The sequence below is a fragment of the Nyctereutes procyonoides genome, unplaced genomic scaffold, assembly GCF_905146905.1.
Source record: "Nyctereutes procyonoides isolate TBG_1078 unplaced genomic scaffold, NYPRO_anot_genome, whole genome shotgun sequence".
NCBI lineage: Eukaryota > Metazoa > Chordata > Mammalia > Carnivora > Canidae > Nyctereutes > Nyctereutes procyonoides.
In genome coordinates this window covers 48,624,468-48,647,035 of record NW_026575020.1, presented here as the reverse complement: position 1 = coordinate 48,647,035, position 22,568 = coordinate 48,624,468, and the positions used below count along the sequence as shown (strand labels likewise).

Genomic DNA, 22,568 nt, shown 5'->3' with positions numbered 1-22,568 from the left:
TTGTAAAAGTGCTTTTTATCACTCTCTGTTCAATCTTAACCTGTGTCAGGCTTGCAGCTGTGACTTCCTGATGCTGGTCAGTGTGCTAACAACACATGCACCTTGATCTGATTTATTGCCCCTAAAAGCACTGGAACCATTTCTGAAGCAGAAATGGGACTATATGAGGGGGAGAAGGAGAGACTTCCCTCTGTGGTAAACATACATGTGTTGATGTACAGACTTTTGACCTGAAGGGTCCTTAAAGCTAGAAGCTGTTTCTTCCTCATTTATTTCTATATCCCCAGCACCCAGCACAATACCTGGCCCACACAATAATTGTTTGTTTATCTGTGACTAATTGAATATACTTGTGTGGTTAAAAGCCTTGTTGGATTTTTAGTTTTTACCTATATTCCAGATAGTTGCCATGATAAAGATAATGCTGTCAATCCTTGTTTTTTAATGTACTCAAGGCAATGGAGAATAATCTGACCTGATCTTGTAATCCTTTCCCTACTCTATATGGTTAATACCAAAAATGAATTTTAATAACTTGAATAATGAAAATACAAACCAGAAAGTCAATGATGCAGCATATATTCCCCAAAATGAGGGTTTGTTGTAAATAATTGATTGAACTAGACATAAGCACAATTACTGAACATTAGTAAATGTATGTAAATATATGTAAAATGTATGTAAACATATGTAAAATATTATGAATATTTCCCTTGTAACCCAAGAATTTAAGTAATCAAGAAAGGAGTACTTATATAAGTAAGAAAGAGATTCTGCTCTGCATAAGGACAAAGATCCACAGTGGCAGACATCCTGGCCTAGGAAGGAGCAGTGAAATGCTGCTCACCTACATTATCGACTATCTGGCTAACTCCATCCTATCTCTAACTCAGCTTCCCTGCAGCAGAAATGTGGGCACTGGACTACACAACTTCTTTCCATAAGTCCTTTCACTGAGCAATTGCACTGTTTAAAACTCCACTCAAGGCAAGAAAATCATGCCTGTAGTGGTTGGAAAATATTACATGATATTTTATGTGTAAAACTGAACACTTTAACTTATTTTAACCTAATTAAAAGAATTATAAGCGAATGCAAAACACTGGAATACTATTTTTGATGGTTTTGAACTCCAGCAGACTTTATATCTCATCTGTTACAAAGTTACATTAGAGAAATTATAAGCAGGTATTTTAATTCTAGCACATTTTATAATATGCATGCTCAACATCTGTCTTATGAGCTTCTTTAAGTGAACAGCACCATCTTTCACTCTTTGGTGCCTGTTTGGAAAACAAGCAATAGGTTATTTGTAGGAGGCAGGTGTTTCCTTGCTAGTAAAATCATTTAGCCTAACCATTTCCTGATTTAACAGATTAGGACACTCCATCAAACAATGACATGTAGTTTTACTACCTATTATTTGTTTGATGTTCAAAGATCTTAAGAGCAGGCAATAGCCGCTGGAGATCAATAAAAACCATTAGATAATGTGTGTGTGCCTAAATTAGGGACAGCATTTGATGCTGTTTCTCTTACCTCAAAGACAAGTTAGGATCCCTCATGCTGCTTTCTTATTGGCGTGAGGAAATAATGTCACTCAGATGGCATTTCCTCCTCCCAAGCAGATATTCCAAACTAAGTTTTCTACCAAAAGTTATTGAATGTGCACACCTGTAACACTGGCTAACAAACAAAAAACCTATACGACACATTTAGCTACGGACTTCCAGAGTCCAGGACTATGTCAGACCTATGTCAGCTCACTGCGCAGTCAAAAAGGATATTCCCTGAGGGGGGTACGAGACATCCAATCTTCAAGGACTGAAATCACAGCAGGTTTAATAAAGAAAGAAGAACAGGTGTCAATTTAAAAGGAAGAGATTGTGGAATTAATTGTAAAACAAAAAGTGACATGCTGAGCAACATTTTCTTCCAGTATAAATAGTGTTAGAGGGATCCCTGGGTGGCGCAGTGGTTTGGCGCCTGCCTTTGGCCCAGGGCGCGATTCTGGAGACCCCGGATCGAATCCCACGTCGGGCTCCCGGTGCATGGAGCCTGCTTCTCCCTCTGCCTATGTCTCTGCCTCTCTCTCTCTCTCTCTCTCTCTCTCTCTCTCTGTGTGACTATCATAAAAATAAATTTAAAAAAATTAAATAGTGTTAGAACTAGAACATACGAGATGGAAACAAGAGCGCTTATTTTTCTTTTTAAGACTGCTAGTATTTTAAACACTTCTTTACACTGAAAACAACAGACTCTAACTAGTTACATTATTAAAAAGCTAAGGCCAACTGATACTTTGTAGAAAGGGAAAAGCTGTAGGTAGGATGCCTAACAAAAAGAATTTAGGTCCCTCCCTAAGTGAAATGGAACAGGAATGGGTGGAAGGTCCAGACAGGGACCAACTGAGTACTGACATTGTTTCTCAAGTGTGTCTGCCAGGCAGAGGGGCTGACCCAGAAACTTCCATGTCCTTTGTGGCTAACTGGCCAAGAAAAGACAGTGGTAGCAGAAAGACGGTCTCCCCAGCTCTCTAATAGTCCTCAGGAGGGTTTACAGGAGTTTGGGATAGGGACACATTTGTTCACAATTAGTCAATGCAGGCCTTTCTCTTTGCTACCTGCCTCTCTCCCTATCTCACAGGCATCCAGATACCATCTCAGGAAGAGGGCTGACCACAGAGTTTAATGAAGCAGGAGGCCAAGAAGGTGTTCCTTAATGAACAGGAAGCCAGACATCTGCCCAAAGAATGAACAATGGACTAATAAGGACACCCAGAGGATGCCTTATACAGTGGGGATAAGGCTTATAATAACGTATATCCTCTTTTTAGTAAGTAAAATATTTATGAAGCTGCATGGCTCAACAGTAAAAACTAAAAAAAAAAAAAATCTTTATTTCAATGAAAGCAGTATTTCCCTCTCTTGTTCAGATATCATTTTGAAGACATGAAATATATTTAAGACCCTGTATTGAGAGTATATTAAAACAGCAGCAAAACAAAAACAAAAAAAAATTTAACACTAAGAAAATTATAATTTTAAAGGTCATGTATTCAGATCAACATGTCAGTAGAAATATTCACTCTTCCAAATGACATAAACTTTCTTCCTAGACATTAAGCTCCTGGAAGGCAGTATCTGTGCTAATTCATCCTCAATCCTCTCCCCTATCCTAGCACCTCCTATGATATCCTGCCCAATGAAAGCACTTAATGAATATCTGCTGACTAAGATGAGATATACAAAGTGTTTTAAGAATGTTGTGCTACAGAGTGCATGGGTGGCTCAGTCGGTTAAGCAATCTGCTCTTGGTGGATTGCTCAGGTTGCTCACAATCAGCTCATATTGTGAGCTAGCCCCGCGTTGGGCTTTGTCCACACTTAGCACAGAGTCTGCTTGGGACTCTTTCCCCCTCTTCCTCTGCCCCTTACCCCTGCTCTCTCTCTCTAAAATAAGTAAATAAATCTTAAAAAAAATAACGTGCTATAGAACTTGTTTAATTTTAATTCATATTGCGTGAAGGGTTAATGTTTTACTCATTTTCCATTAAGTGGGTATTTTACAAATAGATTGATTTGGTTAATGTTACAACAGTAAATAATTACAAAAGTAACAATAAAATATTTGTTATTTCAACTATTTTACCTTCCATGTCATATAGCAAACCACAAATTCAAAACTGAAGTATAAAAGTCACAAACCTATAGAACTCTGCATTTTATTGCCAAAAGTGTTAAAGTATGTCAATAAACCCCCAGTTATTACTGATAACAGGGATGCCAGCATATGCAGTAGAATTAGTCACTGTTCTAAATGACAAGAAACAATTATTAATGAAATTTTTAAGTAGTAGACAATTCTTTGTTTTATATTCTTTGATTAAATATTCAGCATTATGACATATATGATACAACAGAATACAAATAGCTCCCATCAATTGTATCATATTTTTAAACTGGTAGAAAAAATATATAATTTCAAAGCATTATTATGTGAGTTTAACACCATAATACTCCTCATGCATTACATAATATACAAGGGGTGCTTTTACATTAATACAGTTCATAACCTAAAGAAGCCATTTATGAGCATGAAAAAATGAAGCAAAATTGGATCACTGGCTAGCTGAAATAAACTTAAGAAATTAATGATTTTTTAAGGCTAGAATGCATGGCTTCATAAAAACCAGGCCTCATTCTCAATTGCCTCATTGGCTACTTTAAATGTCTTACAGTGTCCCACAAAACATATTACCTTTTTCTCATAGGTGCGTTTTAAATGACTTTTCTCCATTTGAAACTTATTTTCTTGATCCTGTGAATAATAAATATTTACTTTTATTTGTACTTAGAGTTGCTACTAGAGTCAATACAATTTGTAATCTAAGGAAATCAATCTACCTGATGACAAACTTTACGAAAGTTTTATATATTGTTATGAGACCCCTACATGTCCAATCTTCTAAACTACAAATAGAAATAGGAGTAGCTTTATGTGAACGCAGAACACTAAACCTCAGTTATCTGAAGATATTACTACTCTCAAAAGGGCTTACTTTACAGTTTAAGAGAACCTTTCTGGCCCTTAGGACTAGGAGATTACTTAAAAGTAATCAACTAACTCAGTATAGAAATAATACATTTGAAATGATATCATCTGTCAGTCTTCGGCAATTTTTGACTATGAGAGAAAGGGAAAGATCTACAAAAGATGTGAGGGAGAAAGAGAAAGTATGGAGACTGGTAGAGAGTAATTTAAAGGAAGGAAATTCTAAAATAATAAGAAGGAAATTATTCTAAAATAATGTATTTAAATAAGGTTTATTTTTTAAATGAATCTAAAATGACTATTCAATAAAATTATTATCCTTTATTTTCTATATCCCATTAGCAGCTACTTTTGTTAAAATAAATAAAATGAAAAATGATACAATGCAACAAAAGAAACAAATGGCTACTTGCATATCTGTGGGGTTTTTTCTTAATTGACTCTTATTGATAGACACAATCAAGAAAAGGAAAGGTGAGTCTGAGCCACTGCTCTGAATAAACATATAAGACTCACCCTCAGTTGTTGCTTTCTTTGAAGTTCTGATTCCTGGAGCTGCTGTTTTAATTGACAGATGTTCTGTTCTAGTTCTTTCATCATACCAGATGCCTACAAGAATTTTAAGAATAATGAAAAACAGTACCATCCTAGAACTTCTGGTTGAATAATTTACTTTTTTTTCCCCCGATTAAACATTTAGTCAGGATTAAAATCATCTATAAATCTGAATGACAGTTTTTTTAGGTTTAAAAATTAATCTTTAAAGGCAAAATATAAATTCTGCACAGTACTTAAAGTTACAAAAATACAATACTAATGTAAAGATAACAGGCTTACAGAAAATCTTCTAAATTTTAATTTTAAAAGAAATCCACTGAATACTTAATTCACGAAATAATAAGTAACTGACTACCTTAGAATTGTAGCTATAGGATTCTCTTTGTGTAGAGTTTCAGTATCTGACACAAAAGTGTGTGGGTGCCAGTAAGGGTGTCTATGGGCTCCTGTATGTATGTGTATGTGACGACAGGAAAACTAAAGCATGACTAGATTTTAAAATAATAATAATAATGTATATAGTTACCCTAAAAAATGTATTATTAACACAATTGAGCATTTCTACTTGAATTTTTCTATGTTTTCTCCTTTAAAAAACTTTGGTACTTAAAAGGGTTAAATTATAGTAGAATTTAGTTCATTAAATATATTATGCTCTATATTAGATACATCACTTTCAGTATTTTAAATACCAATAATTCTTAAAATTTCAGTTATTTCAAGAATAAAGCAAAAAAAGAGACTAATTTCAAATGCCAAATTGTTAGCTTCCACATGGCCATCTATGGCTCTGTGCTGAGTCAGGTAAATAACTACTTTGTATGGCTGTATCTACTAGCATATAATACCTTAGAAGCGGAAAGAGCATGCTCCTTTTTCAGAAGATTTATATCAGCATCATATTTGGTTTGTAATAGTTTAATGTTTTGTTCATAATCATTTACGAGATGATCTTTCTCTTTATGCAGTGTGTTGCGCCTAAAAGCAATGAGAATAAAACATACTTCCAATGCATTTAGAATATCTAAAATGAAATTTTTTAGTGAACCAAATTCAAATGAATTATCTTTCAATATATCCAGTAAGTATTCACATTTTAATCACCTGTTCTTAAACATTATGCTTCTTATATTAAATAGGACTTTAAAAATTAACAAATGGCAATATTTATGCTAGAAACTGCCCAAGGTTAAATGCACAGGTGTGATTAACTTTATAAATAACTTTTAGAGTTAATATCAGTACTTTACAGCCACACCTGATAGATATCTGACTTTAGACAATACCTTGCCTTTACTTCTTGTAATTCACTACATGTTATCTGGTAACATCTTTCAAGTTCCAATTTTTCTTGAATTAATTTCTGTCTCTGTAAGTTACTGTTCTCCGCTTCTCCAGTCAGCTGCTGGACCCGGGACTCCAGTTCCTTGACTACCTGGTTCTGAAAGAATAGGTCAATGTTAGGAAAGCCTCTGACTGACTTTATAACATTTCTGTATCATTAAGTAGCCTGAAGAAAATATATACCCTATTAGAGATAAGAACACAGAAAATAAATGTATCATAAATCATACTGGTAAAAATTAAACCAACCTCTAATTCAACAAAATCTTTAAAAAAAAAAAAGAATACTTTCTCCCATAAGAGTAAGACCATCATGCTCACGTGCTTTTAGCTATTCATTCATTCATTCATTCAAAAAATATTTACTTACCGAATCTGATACTATTCCAGCATCTACGGACAAACCAGGAAGTAAGAGAGATGAAGTCCTTATCCTCACAAAGGTTACATTCTCTTTATGCAACTATAAATGTGTATTTGTTAGGTAAGTACTTGGCAATGTTCTTTAGGCTTCACTTGAAGTTCTAGAAAGTTCTTAAAATTTTTATTTTAAAAAGTGATACCTATATTATCACATAAGTGTATAAAAATATTTTATCACATAGTTGCAGTAATAGTGAGTGAAATTGTTTCATATTTTTATTTACTTACCATTTTATCAAAAGCAGTGCATTTTCCAAAGTCTTCCAAAATCATCACATAATTAAATCATTCCCCTACTCTATGATGTTTAAGTTACTTGGAATTTTTCATCATTATAAACCTAGATCAAGGTGTTTATGACTAGATACTTTATCTAAAATTAGGGTAAGCAGGCATTAGCTGATAGGACAATTGATTTTCATTTTAACAATTACACTCCCAGTAAGTGTGAGCAATTAGAAAAGGTTAGGATGATGTTCCAATCAATTGGTATCCTTTTATACTCATTCTAAGATAAACATTTAAAATAAAGTTTAAGCATTAAAGATTATTACAACCCCCACATTCTTTATTCATTCCATCCTTTCTTCATTATAATATGAATTTAGATATATAATTTAAATTTTGGAAGCAACAGCTTCTGAATTTGAGAAAGGAAAATAATTATATCTAATGCAAAAACATGGTATATATGTAGGGTATACAGAAAATACATACAATTCCTAGCCCAGAGTCTGACACATATCAGATGCTCAGATTTCTTCTCCATGGATCCTATTCATTCTGCCTCATTATTAATGATCCCTCGGCTTTGGAAGTTCCTTTTAGAAGACAGCTCAATTTTCCAATACATATTCTAAACTCTCCTTGTTTCCTAAATATCGATTGACTGGAAGAAACAAAGAAAAAAATACATCCTTGGCCTTCCAATTTTAAATGGCAGAATAAAAATGATTTTTATTCTCTCTCCTCTTTGGAAATGACCCAAAAGAGACAAGATATACTAGAAACAGAAATGAAACTCTGTCTTAATAAATCTTAGCAGAGGAATTTCTAGCTCTGCGTAGGAAGGAGAAGCTTGCTGCAGATCACACTTGCACTGAGAACAACTGAAAAACCCAAAAGACACTAAGAGAAAATCAATTTGAAAGCATGAGAGAACCTCCAAGGCAGCAGCAAGGACTTAAGAGGGCCAGAAAAAAACTTCAGGGAGGTGAGACAACATTCCATAAACTACTTTTACCTCTGAGGCATTCTGCAGTCTCGGCAAATGAGGATGAGGAAAGGCAGTAGAGCAGGGGGTGGGCCTTGGCAGCCAGGACTTGAGGAACCAAGATCCCTGAGAGAAGGGGGGCACCACACAAGCAGTCTTCTCCTTAAGGAATTTGCCAAATTGCTAACACTTACAGGGCAGACAGGAAAGAAACCAAGAGAAAATGTTCTGAAATGCAGACTAGAGTTTTCAGCAGTGTCACTGGTAACATCAGAGACTTTCACCTTCAACTGTGTAGAAGGCCTCACCAGAAGTAGGACTGAATCAGATGTAAACCAAGGACTACAACCTAGCCTTGAGTTACCTTGGTCCCTGAATGTGTCAAGGGGGAGCTGTCACTACACCAGATGCCTCTCAAAGGTTAGGGTGGCAGCTCTCTGAAGGAAGATACCATCATCCAGAGCATTTATTATCTTTCATACACAATGTCTAGCATTCAATCAGAAAATACCAGGCATGTAAAAAATCAGAATCAAAAGGGAAAAAAAAACAGAAATCAACATGTAGAATGGCCTAGATACTGAAATTTAAAAATCTATCAGGAATATGTTATATAACTCAAAATATATGAGGAAGGTCTGCAAAATGAAATGATTACATAGAATTGCAGGAATATTCCAAGAAAGCACAACCCATGGCTGGAGATCTTAGATAATATCATCAGAACATAGCTATCCAAACTAAGTGGGATGCAAATAATCTGTTGCTTGGTTCAACAATAACTTATATACAAGTTGTGACTATAGCATCTCTGAACATAATGTGGCATGAAAGAATAAACACGAAAGTCTGGGCTAGGTGAAAAATCACAGAAATCCACATCTACAGGAAGCAAATTATGACTGAGGTCAATTCAGGGAAATAAACAACAGTATGAGAAGACTTACAATGATTAGAAAGAATAATAAATGCAACAGAACTCACTCATATATACTCCTACAGAGTAAGACAGTTATTCATTTTATTATTTTTTATTATTATTTTATTCTTATTATGTATTTTTAAGGCATTTTCTTAACACTCATGGTATCTTACATAAAATAGACCCAAAGTAAATAAAATAAATTTAAGGGAAAGCATATAGACAAAAATTGAAATACCTTAAGGACAACAATATTTAGGCAAAGTAACCATTTTTTAAACTGAATACAAAGAAGTGGAAAGAATACAAATAACAGAAGCCTCAAAATGGGGTAAAAAGTCATGCGGGGAAAAAAGATGCCGTCAAATCATTACTTTGCAGGCTGTGACAGTGTAGAGGGGAATTCCAGGTAGGGAATAATAGGATCAAGGAAGGAACAAGTAACTGTATAGTTAACGACAAAGAGATTACCTTGTGTGCTAAGAATACCTTCCCATATTGTGAATTCAAAGGTGGCGCTCGAAAGAGGGGGCTGCAGTTCCTGAATGGGCATGGCTTATAAGCAGAACTTTTAATAGGCATTAGATTAGTAATTAAAGTTCTCAATCATGGGTAAATGGGACAAACTGCATTTGTGGGATACAGAACAAGAGGAGACAAGGAAAGCAACTAGCAAGTTACTAGAAGGGTCTTAGAATGAGGCAACAATGGCCTGAACTCAAGTGGTAGCTGTGGAAACAGAAGGGAAGAGAGAAGATCCAAGAAAATGTTTGGAGTAGCAAATAATAGTATGATTAAGTAAAAGACCAAGTAAAGGAGATGACAAATGGCAAGAATTATAAATCTTCCAGGCTCAAAATCTAATATGCCAAGAGTATTATAGCACAGGGAATTAAGAGAAAGCTCAGCAAAGAGTTCTGCTTTGGTAGGAAATAAAAACAGGATTTTCAACAAGTTACATATTAGGCAATTATAAAATAACCAATTGGCCTTCAGTTATGCAACTGATAGAATAAGACACCAGGACTGGAGATACAGATGTTGGAATTTTACACACAAACATTTGAAATCCGATAGGAGCTAAAAATTAGAAAGGGTAACTCAGTAACTATTTAGAGTAGCAAAAAGAGTGACATATTTTATCTTATGTCTTAAATTTATTGAAATATGCCAAAAGATATACAAATTTTAAGTATACATTTTAATAGCTATTTACAAATTGAAAATATCCATGAGCCACTACAAGATGTACACATGATCAGCCATTCTGAAGCCTTATTGTCATCCTCTCCACAAAGGCAATCACTACTCTGAATTCCATCACAAAAAAATTAACTTTGGTTTTGTAGAGTTTCCTATAAATGGAATAATAGAGTACTCTTTCGGGTCAGGCTCCATCATGCATATGGTATATCTAAAAGATTCATCCATGTGATGGGGTATAGTGTAATTAAAACATTTTCATTGCTATATATAGCTCTTCCTTGTGTAAATATACACAAAATAATTTACCCATTTTATTGATGGGCTGTTTTCAGTGTCTGGCTATTAAAAATAATGTATATAGTAACTTTCACAAATATCTTACAGTACATATTTATGCACTGATTTGTTTTGGTTATACTTCCTTTTTTTAAATTTATTTTATTTTATTTATTTATGATAGTGAGAGAGAGAGAGAGAGAGAGAGAGAGAGGCAGAGACACAGGCAGAGGGAGAAGCAGGCTCCATGCACCGGGAGCCCGATGTGGGATTCGATCCCAGGCCTCCAGGATCGCGCCCTGGGCCAAAGGCAGGCGCCAAACTGCTGCGCCACCCAGGGATCCCCTGGTTATACTTCCTGTAGTGAATTTGCAAATGATTTGAGTCACAATTGATTTGAAAACTATGCCTGCAAAACGCTCTAAGTGAATATTTATTCACTGCCAAAAACTGGACATAAACTAGATGTACTTCAATAGATAAATGGATAAACAAACAATGGTACATCCATATAACTGAATGTTATTCAGCAATAAAAAGAAATGAGCTTTTAAGCCACAAAAACACATGAAGAATCCTTAAGTGTATAATTGCTTCGTGAAAGAAATCTGTCTAAAAAGGATACATACTGTATGATTCTAATTACATAACATTTTGAAAAAGACAAAACTATGCAAACAGTAAAAAAAAGATCAGTGGTTCCCAGGGATTCTAGGGAGAAGGGCTAGGGATGCAAAGACTACAGCACAGATGATTTTTTAGAACAGTGAAAATATGTATGACATTATAATGATGGATACGAGAAGATTTATTTGTCAAAGCACATGGAATTTTAAAGCACAAAAAAAAATGAACCCTATGTTATGCAAAGTTAAAAAATCATTTAGAAATTTGGGAATCTCAGAGAAAAAAACAGGCTATGACAAGAATATCTGGTTATATTACAAATATATGAAAAACACTCATTGAAGGGATGGGGGAAAGGTGACAGTCTAAGCAATTTAAAAATGAGTGGAATTTGTAAGACCAAAAGCAAAAAGTAACTGCTCATAAGCACTATACTCAAAGTTGGTTCCTACAGGGGTATGGATTAATAACTCTGATACTGGTATACATGTATACTGGAATTCAACAGTTGGGTAACAATTAAGAAAGGTGGTGGAAGCCAAATTTCCACTGTTGAATTGGGAATTTACAGATACACATTGGGAAAAGGCTAGAACATTGCATGTGGTAATTTATTAGAGTTACAGACATCAGTAATAAATTATGTTTAGCCTAATATACATACAGACGGTTACATATAGAAATGTTTATAGCAATGCATGTGTACACAGTTTAGTATATGCACATATGCTCTCTTGCTCCATCAGGTAAAAGAGAATAAAAGAAAAGACACCCCATCAGTAATGAGCACACCTAGCATACAGATCTTGCTTTCTAATATCTTCTTCACAGTAACCACATTGATGGGGATATGTCAAAGGGGCAGAGGAGCCCCGTGAAAGACCTCCCAAAGGCTAAAGCTGGAGCAATTTGAGCAAAAAAAAAATGAAGGAATATTGGATTATAACCCAGAGTATAAGATAAATAATATCCATAAGTCCATACTGATATAAATAAAAGATTCAACACATGAATAAATGAGAAGAGACAAATCTCCCATGCAGAAAAACTTCAAACAATTTATATAAATATTCCATCCTCAAGTATGAAGAGCATAACTCCCTACTTCTTAAGCATGGGCTGCACATAGTAACTTTCTTCCTTGGAGGATAGTATGGAAAGGTGGGAGTAACTTTATGGTGAAAACCCTAACAAACACGACCTCAACCAGGTGATCAAGATTAATATCAAAAGTGATGTCATTGGGGTGCCTAGGTGGCTCAGTCAGCTAAACGTCCTACTCTTGACTTTGGCTCAGGTCATGATCTTGGGGTCATGAGATCAAGTCCCAAGTTGGGCTCCATGTCCAGCACTGAATCTGCTTGTTCCCATCCCTCCCCCCGATTGCACATGGTCTTATTCTCTTTCTCTCTCTCAAATAAAATCTTTTCTTTTTAAAGTAATGTCATTAATTTCACATACTACTGATATGATGTGATGAAAACAACATTACACCTGTGGGATCCTACTGCTTCAACCCATAACCCCAGTCTAATCATATGAAAAACATGAGACAAAATCCAATAGAGGAGCATTCTACAACATGCCTGACCCACATTCCTCAAAAATGTTGAGATCATGAGAAACAAGGAAAGTCTGAGAAACTGCCACAACCAAGAGTAAACTAGGGAGATGTAACAACTAAATGTAATGTGACATCCTGCATGAGATCCCGGACAACAGGACATTACATAAAAATTAAGGAAAACTGAATAAACTAGGGAGTTTAGATAATAATACTCAGTACTGATTGATTTGTTTTAACAAGTGGGCCAAAAGAATGGAAGATGTTAATAAAGGAAACCGAGTATGGCATATATGGAAACTATGTACTATCTTCTCAAATTTTCTGTAAATTTAATACTGTTTTAAAAAAATTAAATCTATTTTTTAAAAATCGTCATTTAACTCAAAATGATGAACTGGGGTTTGGGGGTTTCTTTATAATTATGAGGCTGGGAGAAGAAATGCTGGTGGCAACTACAAAAGGCCATCTCAGAGAGGAGATGAGTTGCTCCATGAATTATCACATGTCCCTACTAACAACAGTTAATGGCTAATAAAATTCTCAGATGTCTAAGGCCCTTTGATATTCTTTAAGGTTGAAGCTTTTAGCCTTGATACAGGTACATGAACACAATTCAGAGTGTCAGGAAATTAGAATGGAAAAGAAAATATCATCTTAATTTTCACTACTTTAACTGACCTTCAGCATTTCTCTTCACCTAAGAATATAGTCAACAAGCCAAAGTAGTATTTAGCAACACCTATGACTACAGAAATCATAGATATTTGTATAGTCCATCATAGCTGAAGATAATCATAGCTGAAGATAACAATAAATATTGTTTATCTTCATCCTTATTCAAAAGTTACAATGATTATTAGGCCCACTTTTAAAGCTTGATATTTATTGCATTAGTTTAGAAACATATATATTACTTTATCATGACTTTGACTTACTAGTATTTCCATAACTGTAATTCAATAAAATCTCTTCTCCTTGTAATCTTAACATTTTATTAAATTTAAAAATATTTTTCTGAGAAGGACTACATAGACTTCACAAGATTGCCAGCAGGATCCATTATACAGGAAAAAGTAAAGAATTCCACTAACAGAGCCTAAAATCTCAACAAAGCCATCCACAGACTTCCAGTGTGTCTAAGTGCTGATATGAATAGAGCCCTATATTTTACAGCTGTCACCTTCCCAAGCATCTGGTAATTTTGCTATAATTTTCATATTTAGAAGTTCTAATATCTTATTTTAAAAATTCACTGTTTACATGTTTTATGAATTTCACACATGAAAATCCTTGCCAATATCAAAGGACATAAGTCTAATAATCTATATAAGTCATCTGCTTAAAATAAATGGCAATTAAAAAAAAACAAGACTCAACAAAAAAAGAAAGAAAGAAAAGAAAAGAAAAGAAAAGAAAAGGCCTGAAAGAACAAAACAGAGAAACTAATTCTCAGTGACAGTCCCATCTTTCATCTTAAGCCATGCCTTGAACTCTATCTTATTTAATTATTAAATCAGGAGCTGCTCAGCAAGATCTGTCTAGTTTTGATGATTCTTAAATTCAATCCTGCTGACAGACTCTGTCCATTTTTCTCTATATTTACTGTTACCTAATGACAAGGTTTGAATGCTAATTTTTAACTTCAACTTTCATTAAAAATAGAATGAAGTTTCCCTGACAATAACCGCTTAGCTCCAAAGCATCACTTTTCTTTACATCCCAAATGTATAAAAACTAAAAATTCCACTGTGAAAAATATTGCTCTTATATTACTTAATAAAATATAACTACATAGTCAACATTTTAGGCAATCAATATGTTTCACAAATTTCAACTTACAAAATTAAGATGTTTAATTCATGTTTGCAAAAATTTAGCATGCTGAGATGACAAAAATGTATTTCAGATACAAGTTTGGTGTTTGTTCATGACTTTGAAATGCATCGTTATACTGATTATCCAGAAAATAAATTCTTGATTTTATTTTTTACCCCAATAAACCTGATCCACCTCCAGCATTGCACTGAACAGCATCATCATTTGCCTGCTGATACCTATGTCCATGCCAGCCCCTTTCTTATCTAGAGTATAAAAATTAGCTTCCTCATCGGTCTCCCTGCTCCCATTCTTGGGCCTTACACTTCTTCTCTGCACAGGGCCAGAGAGACATGCTTAAAATATTAGTCAGATGGAATCACCTCCTTGTGCTCAACCCATTAAAAATTCAATACAAATATATTAAAAATTCACTGAATTGTATACACTTTAAAATAATTTTGTAATATATAAATTATACCTCAGTAAAGCTGTTTAAAAAACAAAAACAAAACAACAACCACAACAAACGAATCAGTTAGAACCATCTATACAGCTTTGTCTGATTTGTGCCCTATCTGCTTCCCTAACACTCCCCATTCTGCTCCCACTGCTCAGTCTACACTGCCCCCTTGCTGTTTTCGGAACATGCCCAACACATCCCAGTGTTAGGATCTTTGCACTGGCTGTTCCTTTTGCCTGAAATGCTGTTCCCAGATAATCACATGGCTCCCTCCAATACTTCCTTGGATCTCTCTGTAAACACCCCACCTTCAGAAAGACTTTCCGTGACTGCCTTACCTGTGGTAGCACCTCTTCTATCCTATCCCCTTACACCAGTGCAGCTCAGCCTATTTTTTTCTTTTAATTTTGCCCCCTTAATAAGGAGACTCTTTAGATAGATTTTCTTTTAATTGTACCCTACCATGAAATTTTAATACCGCAGACTTACCATTTATAAACTGTGTCCAATGGAGGTTCACAAACCATTATAATATCTAAAGTTTTTTATCCCAACAACCAATCTCACCCTCTTGAGGACAAAATCACCCCCATTTACAAAGTGTGTCTTACATTGAATTCTTTTTCATCAGAGCACTTAACACCTCTGGACATTTATATTTCTTTATTGGCTGTCACTTCCGCAAAAATGTGAGCACTGTGGATAGGACTTTTTGGTCACCACTACAGCTCCAAGTATCCACTATAATGCCTGGAATGTTTTTGTAATAGACAATATATGTCTGTTGGGCTTATTATACTTTTGATAGAGAGGAGGGGGTGAGCTTCAGGGTAAAGCGCCCCAGAAACTGTTATTGTTGAGTTGTGGGAGCTCCTTATATATTCTGGATGTCTATCCTTTACCACATATGTGATGTGTGAATATATGCATTCTGCTTGAAAAAAGAAGAAAACAAGAGGAGGAGGTAGAAGAGGAAGCCACCAGCAAATGAAAATACTGGATGTGAAAAAATATATAATAGCTAAATAAAAGGTATAATAGACACAAAAAACAGAAGGAATTCTACTAAAGAATTAATTGGTCAGAGTAAGATCTGAACAGGAAACCATCCTAGGAGCAGAGAATAGGAAGGAAATATAAAGAGAGAAAACAAAGAAAAGACCTAAGAGGTAGGAAGGACAGATCTTTTTGGAGGAATAACAGAAATAAATTTCTCTGAACACAGATTTAAAGGGCTCCAATAATGCCAAAAAATTCACATCTAGAGACATCAGAGTGACATTTAAAATTTATAAAAATCAAAAATCAAAGATATGCTGATGTTCAAAACTACTCATATCCTCTACTTAAAAACCATTTTAGGCCACGCTTCTTGTTCTGTTTCTCTCTTCATGTTTTTCTATCGTCTTTTGGCACCAAACACTGAGGTGAGAAAATCTGAAGGAAGCTTAATATTTTCCCCTTATAAGTGACCTAAGTTTTTGTTGTTCTTCCTTTATTGGGGTGGGTAGTGGGGGGTGGAAAGAGTTAGAATCTATAATCTGGCCACTCACAAGATTCTAAAGAGTCTCAAGGACTATCAGGATGTGCTCAGCACACTTTGAGAACTGCTGTGGTAAGAAATCTCTTCAGAAAATAATCTTGTGTCTTCTGCTAATATCCCATGCTTCATAAAGAGGGGTGGGGTGCAGGTGGCAGAAAGATGTTTGTTTTGGGTTGCTAATTTTATCATTAAAAAAGTTTTATTATGGGACATTTCAAACATATATAAAAATAGAAAGAATAGTATGATAAATCCTCTTGTGTCCAGCACCCAAAATCAACGTATAGTGGCTTCTGAAACAAACTTTCTAGGAATCCAGTGTGTTGAAGTACCACTTGCACCTCCTCTTCCAGAGGCAACCAGTGCTGACGAGTCCTAAGCCCTGGTATCACCCAGTTTGCTTGTAGATTTCTACAGTGCTAGTTTAGGATTCGGCTTTCTTGAACAAGTCAGTTTCCGTTCACTCACTGCCTTTCTAACTCCAAAAATTTCATTACTGCTAAATGCTATTTGCCCTTCTGAGTTATACCTTTTTCTTTATCCCTTTACTATCATTTTTGTGGGAGGGGATGGAGGCCAACACAATCTTCAAACAAATGTTAACTTCTTGAATTCATCATGTCCTCATTTATATGTCTCTCTTGATTATCATTCTTATATGTTACATTTTCAAAGATAATATTAAATTATCTATTGAGCACTTATTATGTAACTTAATTTATGTGTATTAAATTATTAAAAATATCCAACCATAGGGATGCCTGGGTGACTCAGCTGGGTATGCCTTCAGCTCAGGTCATGATCCTGGGGTCCTGAGGCCCTGCATCAGGCTCAATGGGGAGTCTGCTTCTCCCTCTCCCTCTGCCCCTCCTCCAGTTTGTGTGCATACATGGTCTCTCTCTGGTGCTCTCTCTCAAATAAATAAATAATTTTTAAAAGATTTTATTTATTCATTCATGAGACACAGAGAGAGAGAGAGAGGCAGAGACACAGGCAGAGGGAGAAGCATGCTCCATGCAAGGAGCCCAACACGGAACTCAATACCAGGACTCCAGGATCACACCCTGGGACAAAGGCAGGAGCCAAACTGCTGAGCCACCCAGGGATCCCCTAAATAAAATCTTTTAAAAATTTTAAAATTTAAAATATTTAATTTAAAAATATTACGCTGTACTACTGTTATTCTATCCAACAGATGAGGAAAATTACAATGTGAATAAAGAACTTACATGGCACTCAAGCTAGTAAACTGGGATTTGAACCCAAGACCCTAAAGCCCAAATTCCAAATCACTATGGATTCTGCTTCCCATTTCTTTAACCCTGTGAGATAGTCTGTAGAACTGGTCTAGGGATCTCCAAGATAAGCCTAAGTAACTGACTCTTGTTCAAATTCCACAGCTTTAAATTCAAGGAAGTACATGGCCAAGCCAGGCTGGCTGGGGTGGACCATGAGTGGAAAATGAGAACTGTGTTCAAGCCTAGTACATGAGGCTCTACCATTCTGCAAGGTCATATCATATATTAGGAACAAGACTGATGAAGTGTACTTGCCTCACATATGAGAAGCCCCAACCATGTGCCCATGAGCCTACCTGTTTCAGGCTTACATATTTTAGGAAGTCAGCCAACCTTCTCAAAGGCTGAAGATGCTCACTCTCTCAGACCTACCCTCTGCAGCCTGCTGCTTCCCCAATTCTCCTCTCTTGAGGGGAATCCTTCATGTTTCCTTAGAGAAAGCTACTGGTCGCTCTGCAGTGAATTCTGGTGACTTCCTTCTCCATCCTCTCAGGAAGGGAATTTTTAGGGTTTACCCATGCAATATCTGGGTCTGGTCCCTCGGTCAAGTTGAAATGAAACAAAACAAAATGAAATTAAAAGAAAAGAGAAAGACAAACAAGGAGAAAAAGGGGGAGAGAGAGAGAGAGAGAGAGAGAGAGAGAGAGAAAGAAAAGAAAAGAAAAGAAGAAAAGAAAAGAGAAAGGGAGGGAGACAGGAAGGAAGGATCTCTAGCCTAAAAGTCAGTGAAAAAACAAGAAAAAAGATTTATCAAGGCCTCTGGGGGTTAAGCAAAAAAAAAAAAAAAAAAGTGGCACTGAACAATCCAGAGCAAAATCCCACAGCAGACTTCAAGAGCTGTCCATTGTCACATATAATTTTGTATCAAGTCAGAAGATAAAACGTTTTTTTTTTAATTCTATAACACATTTATTTATGCACTGCACACATCGAGGAAGCATGGAGTCATGGAGATTAATAGGATAGCTACTTAAAACAGCAAGAAAAGGAAAAAAAAGACTCACCGTGGACTGTGTCTGTGCCATGTATTCACCCTCCATTTTATTCAGACGCACGTTTGTGTCCTCGAGCAATTCTTGAATATTTTCCGTGTGCCGCTTTTGAAGATCAAACTTTTCCTTTTCCATTTCTGCGACAGCATTGTGGAGCTACACAGTGAATTCAAGAAGTGACTTTTTTACTATTATTAAAGATAGAAGAAACTACTTTGCAATTCAGAAAAAAAAATTTTCTTATATTTCTCTATTTATTTGGTCCTGAACAACAAAAGATATAAAACTCATAAATAAACATTCGAAGTAAAGATATATAGAGCATGATTAATAAACAGTTTTTTTCATGGTGCCTGAGTGGTTCAGTCGGTTAAGCATCCAACTCCTGACTTTGGCCCAGGTCATGATATTGGGGTTGAGAGATAGAGACCCACATCAGGCTCCATGATCAGCAGGGAGTCTGCTTGAGATTCTTCCTCTCTCTCTCTCTCTCTCTCTCTCTCTCTCTCTCTCTCTCTCTAAAATAAGCAAATAAATCTTTAAAGAAAAAAGAAACAAGTTTTTTCTTCACTTCCCTGAGCTGAAAATTTTAATGAATAAACAAATATTAAAGGGAATTATCTACTTCAGGTAGAAATAGTAAATAAATCGTACAGATAACACAATGCCTCAGCTGAACAACACTAGTATTTGCCTGAAAATCAGGAAATAGAAATGCTTATAATATTGTTATTGACTAGGAATATTATCTCACTGCCAAGATTTTCATCTCATTTGCATAAAATTTTGTACAAGAGTAATGTTAAAAATGTTTTTTCCTTCACCCTAACCCCTGACAAGAAACTATTTTTACCCATTCCATAATCTATACAAAAGTAGATTTAAAGATGTCATTTATAAATCAAATAGGAAAAGAGTTCTCTAAGTAGAACTGTATACTACCTGTATATAGGTCTTTATGAAGATAATGTATCCACCATTTAAATGGATGAAACAACAAAATATCAATTTAAGGTAAAGAAAACATGGTTCAGTGGCTAGCTTTCAAAGGGCGTTAAAAATATGTTCCCAGCCTGGGGGCATTCCCTCACTATCTTAATGAAAGTGAAATTCTGAGCCTATCCTCCTATCCTCCTATCCTCCTATCCACCAACCTCCTCACCCCTACCCCCACCTCCACTCCCCACTCCACCTCCAACCCAGCACCCAACCCCAGGCTCACTCAACTGGGGCAGGGGTGGGGGCACGAAGTCAAGAAGAGTTTAAAAGATTTGATTAACCCATTCATGACTAGGAGAGACACATGCATGTAGATTCTGATTTGACTGAGAAGATACTGAACGAACAGGGAAAACCCTGAGAGATGGTGGGAACTCGAGGTAGAATGCAGTCAGTAATTAAGCCCATTACTGGGAAGAGCCCCAAGAACTTTTCTCATTTCTAGGGGAACAGGAAGAGTGGCTCAGCAACAGCCACACACAAAAGAAGACCCTTGGGTTTCACAAATTTAACATATGCAGTTTGGACATTTTTTTTTTTTTTTAGTTTGGGCTATTTTTGAGTGGTCCCCAAAATCCCTGATATGTTGTGTTTATATTTTTGCCAAAGTCTGTTTTAAATTGGTGTAATGTCTGATAGTCAAAGGTCAGTCTCTTAGCTGGCACATGAATGTAGCTAAGCCCACTGCACCTAAATTTCAGTGCTGTTGACTGACATGATCGAAAGGGTCACTTAGAATTTTGTGGCTTTAAGCATGTTGTAATGGTTTGTTTGTGGTCTCCCAGAGGTCCTAGGACATATGCCTACCAAAAGTTACAAATCTACTATATCTAGTGATCCATTAGTGCTTTTGGGATTCTCAGGTGCATCCCACAATTGATTTACACGGGGACTGTGCCTGCTGAAGCCAGAGGAGTGTCTCTAAGTCAGAGTTATTTCATCAAGGGAATTTATAGTTAAGACTGCAAGGGTAAGCATGATACCAGCAGAAACAAGTATGCTCTAATTTGGCTGATACTTTTGAGTATCAAACAGGTGTATGTAGTCTAATAATCTGACTGGAGATGACTAATACTCCAGTATTCATCCAGAAATTTTATTAGTATCTACCACATACCAGGCATAATACATCACTGAGAGCTTTCCCAAACCTAGCAATGAATTGGAGTCCAGGCAACTTGGCTGGGAGGCTTTAAAGGGCAAATATTCCCCTGAGTGATATACTGTTTTAGCAGCAAATATTTGTCATGCTCTGAAGTACAGACCTTGCTAAGGTTTATTAAGCCATCAGGATGCCACCAGAGCACTGATAATGAGGAGATCTATACATTTTTTTTTTAGTCAGGGTTTGGCAATGGGTACAGGGGATGCAGAAGGCCCTCCCAGCATCCTACATATGGACACCAGCATCCTACATATGGACATTTGGCCATGTAGTTGCCTCATGCTAGAAGGGACCCAGAGAAATCAGCAATCTGTCTAAAGAGATGGGGTAAGTACTGTAAAAGCCCACAGGTTAATGGTGTAGCCACTTTGGAAAACAGGCCGTTCCTTGAAATGTTAAGCACAGAATTACCACGTAACTCAGAGATTCCACTACTAGGTATATACCTGTGAAATAACAGAGAATTACATAAATTGGTCTGTGCCCCCACTTCATGGCACAAAGCTAAAATCCTTGTAATGTCCTAAGTAATAAGAGTACTAGGAGCATCTTTTGTTCTAATATTTGGTCTTTGACCCTGGCTCCTGATTTAGAGATCCTAAATCCCTTAGAACTTCCTAGGTGAAAGAAGTGTGTGTGGTTCTAATGAGGTGACTTTTGATGGGCTCCTGGATAGTTTCAGGATGGGGGCTGGTGATCTAGATGGTCAAGCCAGATTAGAAGCTTGTAACTTTCAGCCCTACTCCCCACCCTCTAGGAAGGGAAGAGTAGCTGAATATTAAATTTACTGTTGCTCATGCCTGCATAATAAGGCCTCCCTAAATATCCTAAAAGTTTGGGATTTGGAGGGATTCTGGGTTGGTGAACACATGAAGGTACTCATGTGAGAGTGGTGTGCCAGAACAGGGCATGGAAATTCTCTGCCCCTAGCCCTGTGTATCTTTTCATCTGGTGATTTATCAGTATCTACTATTATATCCTTTATAATAAAATAATGAATGTAAGTAATGTTTCCCTAAGTTCTGTGAGCTATTCCAGCAAATCACAGAATCCAAGAAGGGCTTCCGTTACTACTATATATAGCTGTTTGGTAAGAAGTACAGGCAACAATCTGGGACTTTTGACTGACATCTGATGTGGGATTTAGCCCTTATCTTGTAGGATCTGACACCAACTAAGTCTAGGCAAACAGTATCAAATTTAGTTGAATTACAGAACATCCAGTTGGTATCCAAGAAAATCGCCTGATGTGTAGAAAACCCACATATATGAAGTCAGAAGTATTATGAATATATGAGTGAAGGAAAACACAAGCAGTGTTTTTCCCCAAACAATAGCCAAGAGAAATGAAAACATATGTTCAGACAAAAACTTGTACATAAATTTTCATAGTAGCATTATTCATGATATCCAAAAAATGAAATCAATTCAAATGCCCACCAACTGATGAATGGATAAACAAAATGCAGTATATCCATTCAACAGATTATTCAGCTTTAATGCTGACTGAACTCTTGATTCATACCACAACATGATGAAACTCAAAAAAACATGGTAAGTGAGAGAAGTCAGTCACAAAATGCCACATGGCATGTGATTCTATA

General features: G+C 36.0%; 1 protein-coding gene across 6 annotated transcripts in view; it reads right to left on the bottom strand.

Annotated features, from left to right (window-relative positions):
- Positions 1 to 22,568, bottom strand: part of CEP112 (centrosomal protein 112) — a 400,471-nt gene that overhangs the window by 295,455 nt on the left and 82,448 nt on the right. For 5 of the 6 annotated variants that reach the window (XM_055323886.1, XM_055323903.1, XM_055323913.1 and 2 more), the window contains 5 exons: positions 18,813 to 18,956; positions 6,398 to 6,552; positions 5,960 to 6,089; positions 5,070 to 5,162; positions 4,260 to 4,319 (listed from right to left, as the gene is read on the bottom strand). In XM_055323886.1, the coding sequence (XP_055179861.1) occupies positions 4,260 to 4,319; positions 5,070 to 5,162; positions 5,960 to 6,089; positions 6,398 to 6,552; positions 18,813 to 18,956 (582 nt within the window). The remainder of the gene's footprint in view (positions 1 to 4,259; positions 4,320 to 5,069; positions 5,163 to 5,959; positions 6,090 to 6,397; positions 6,553 to 18,812; positions 18,957 to 22,568) is intronic. The other variant, XM_055323922.1, reaches the window with a different exon arrangement.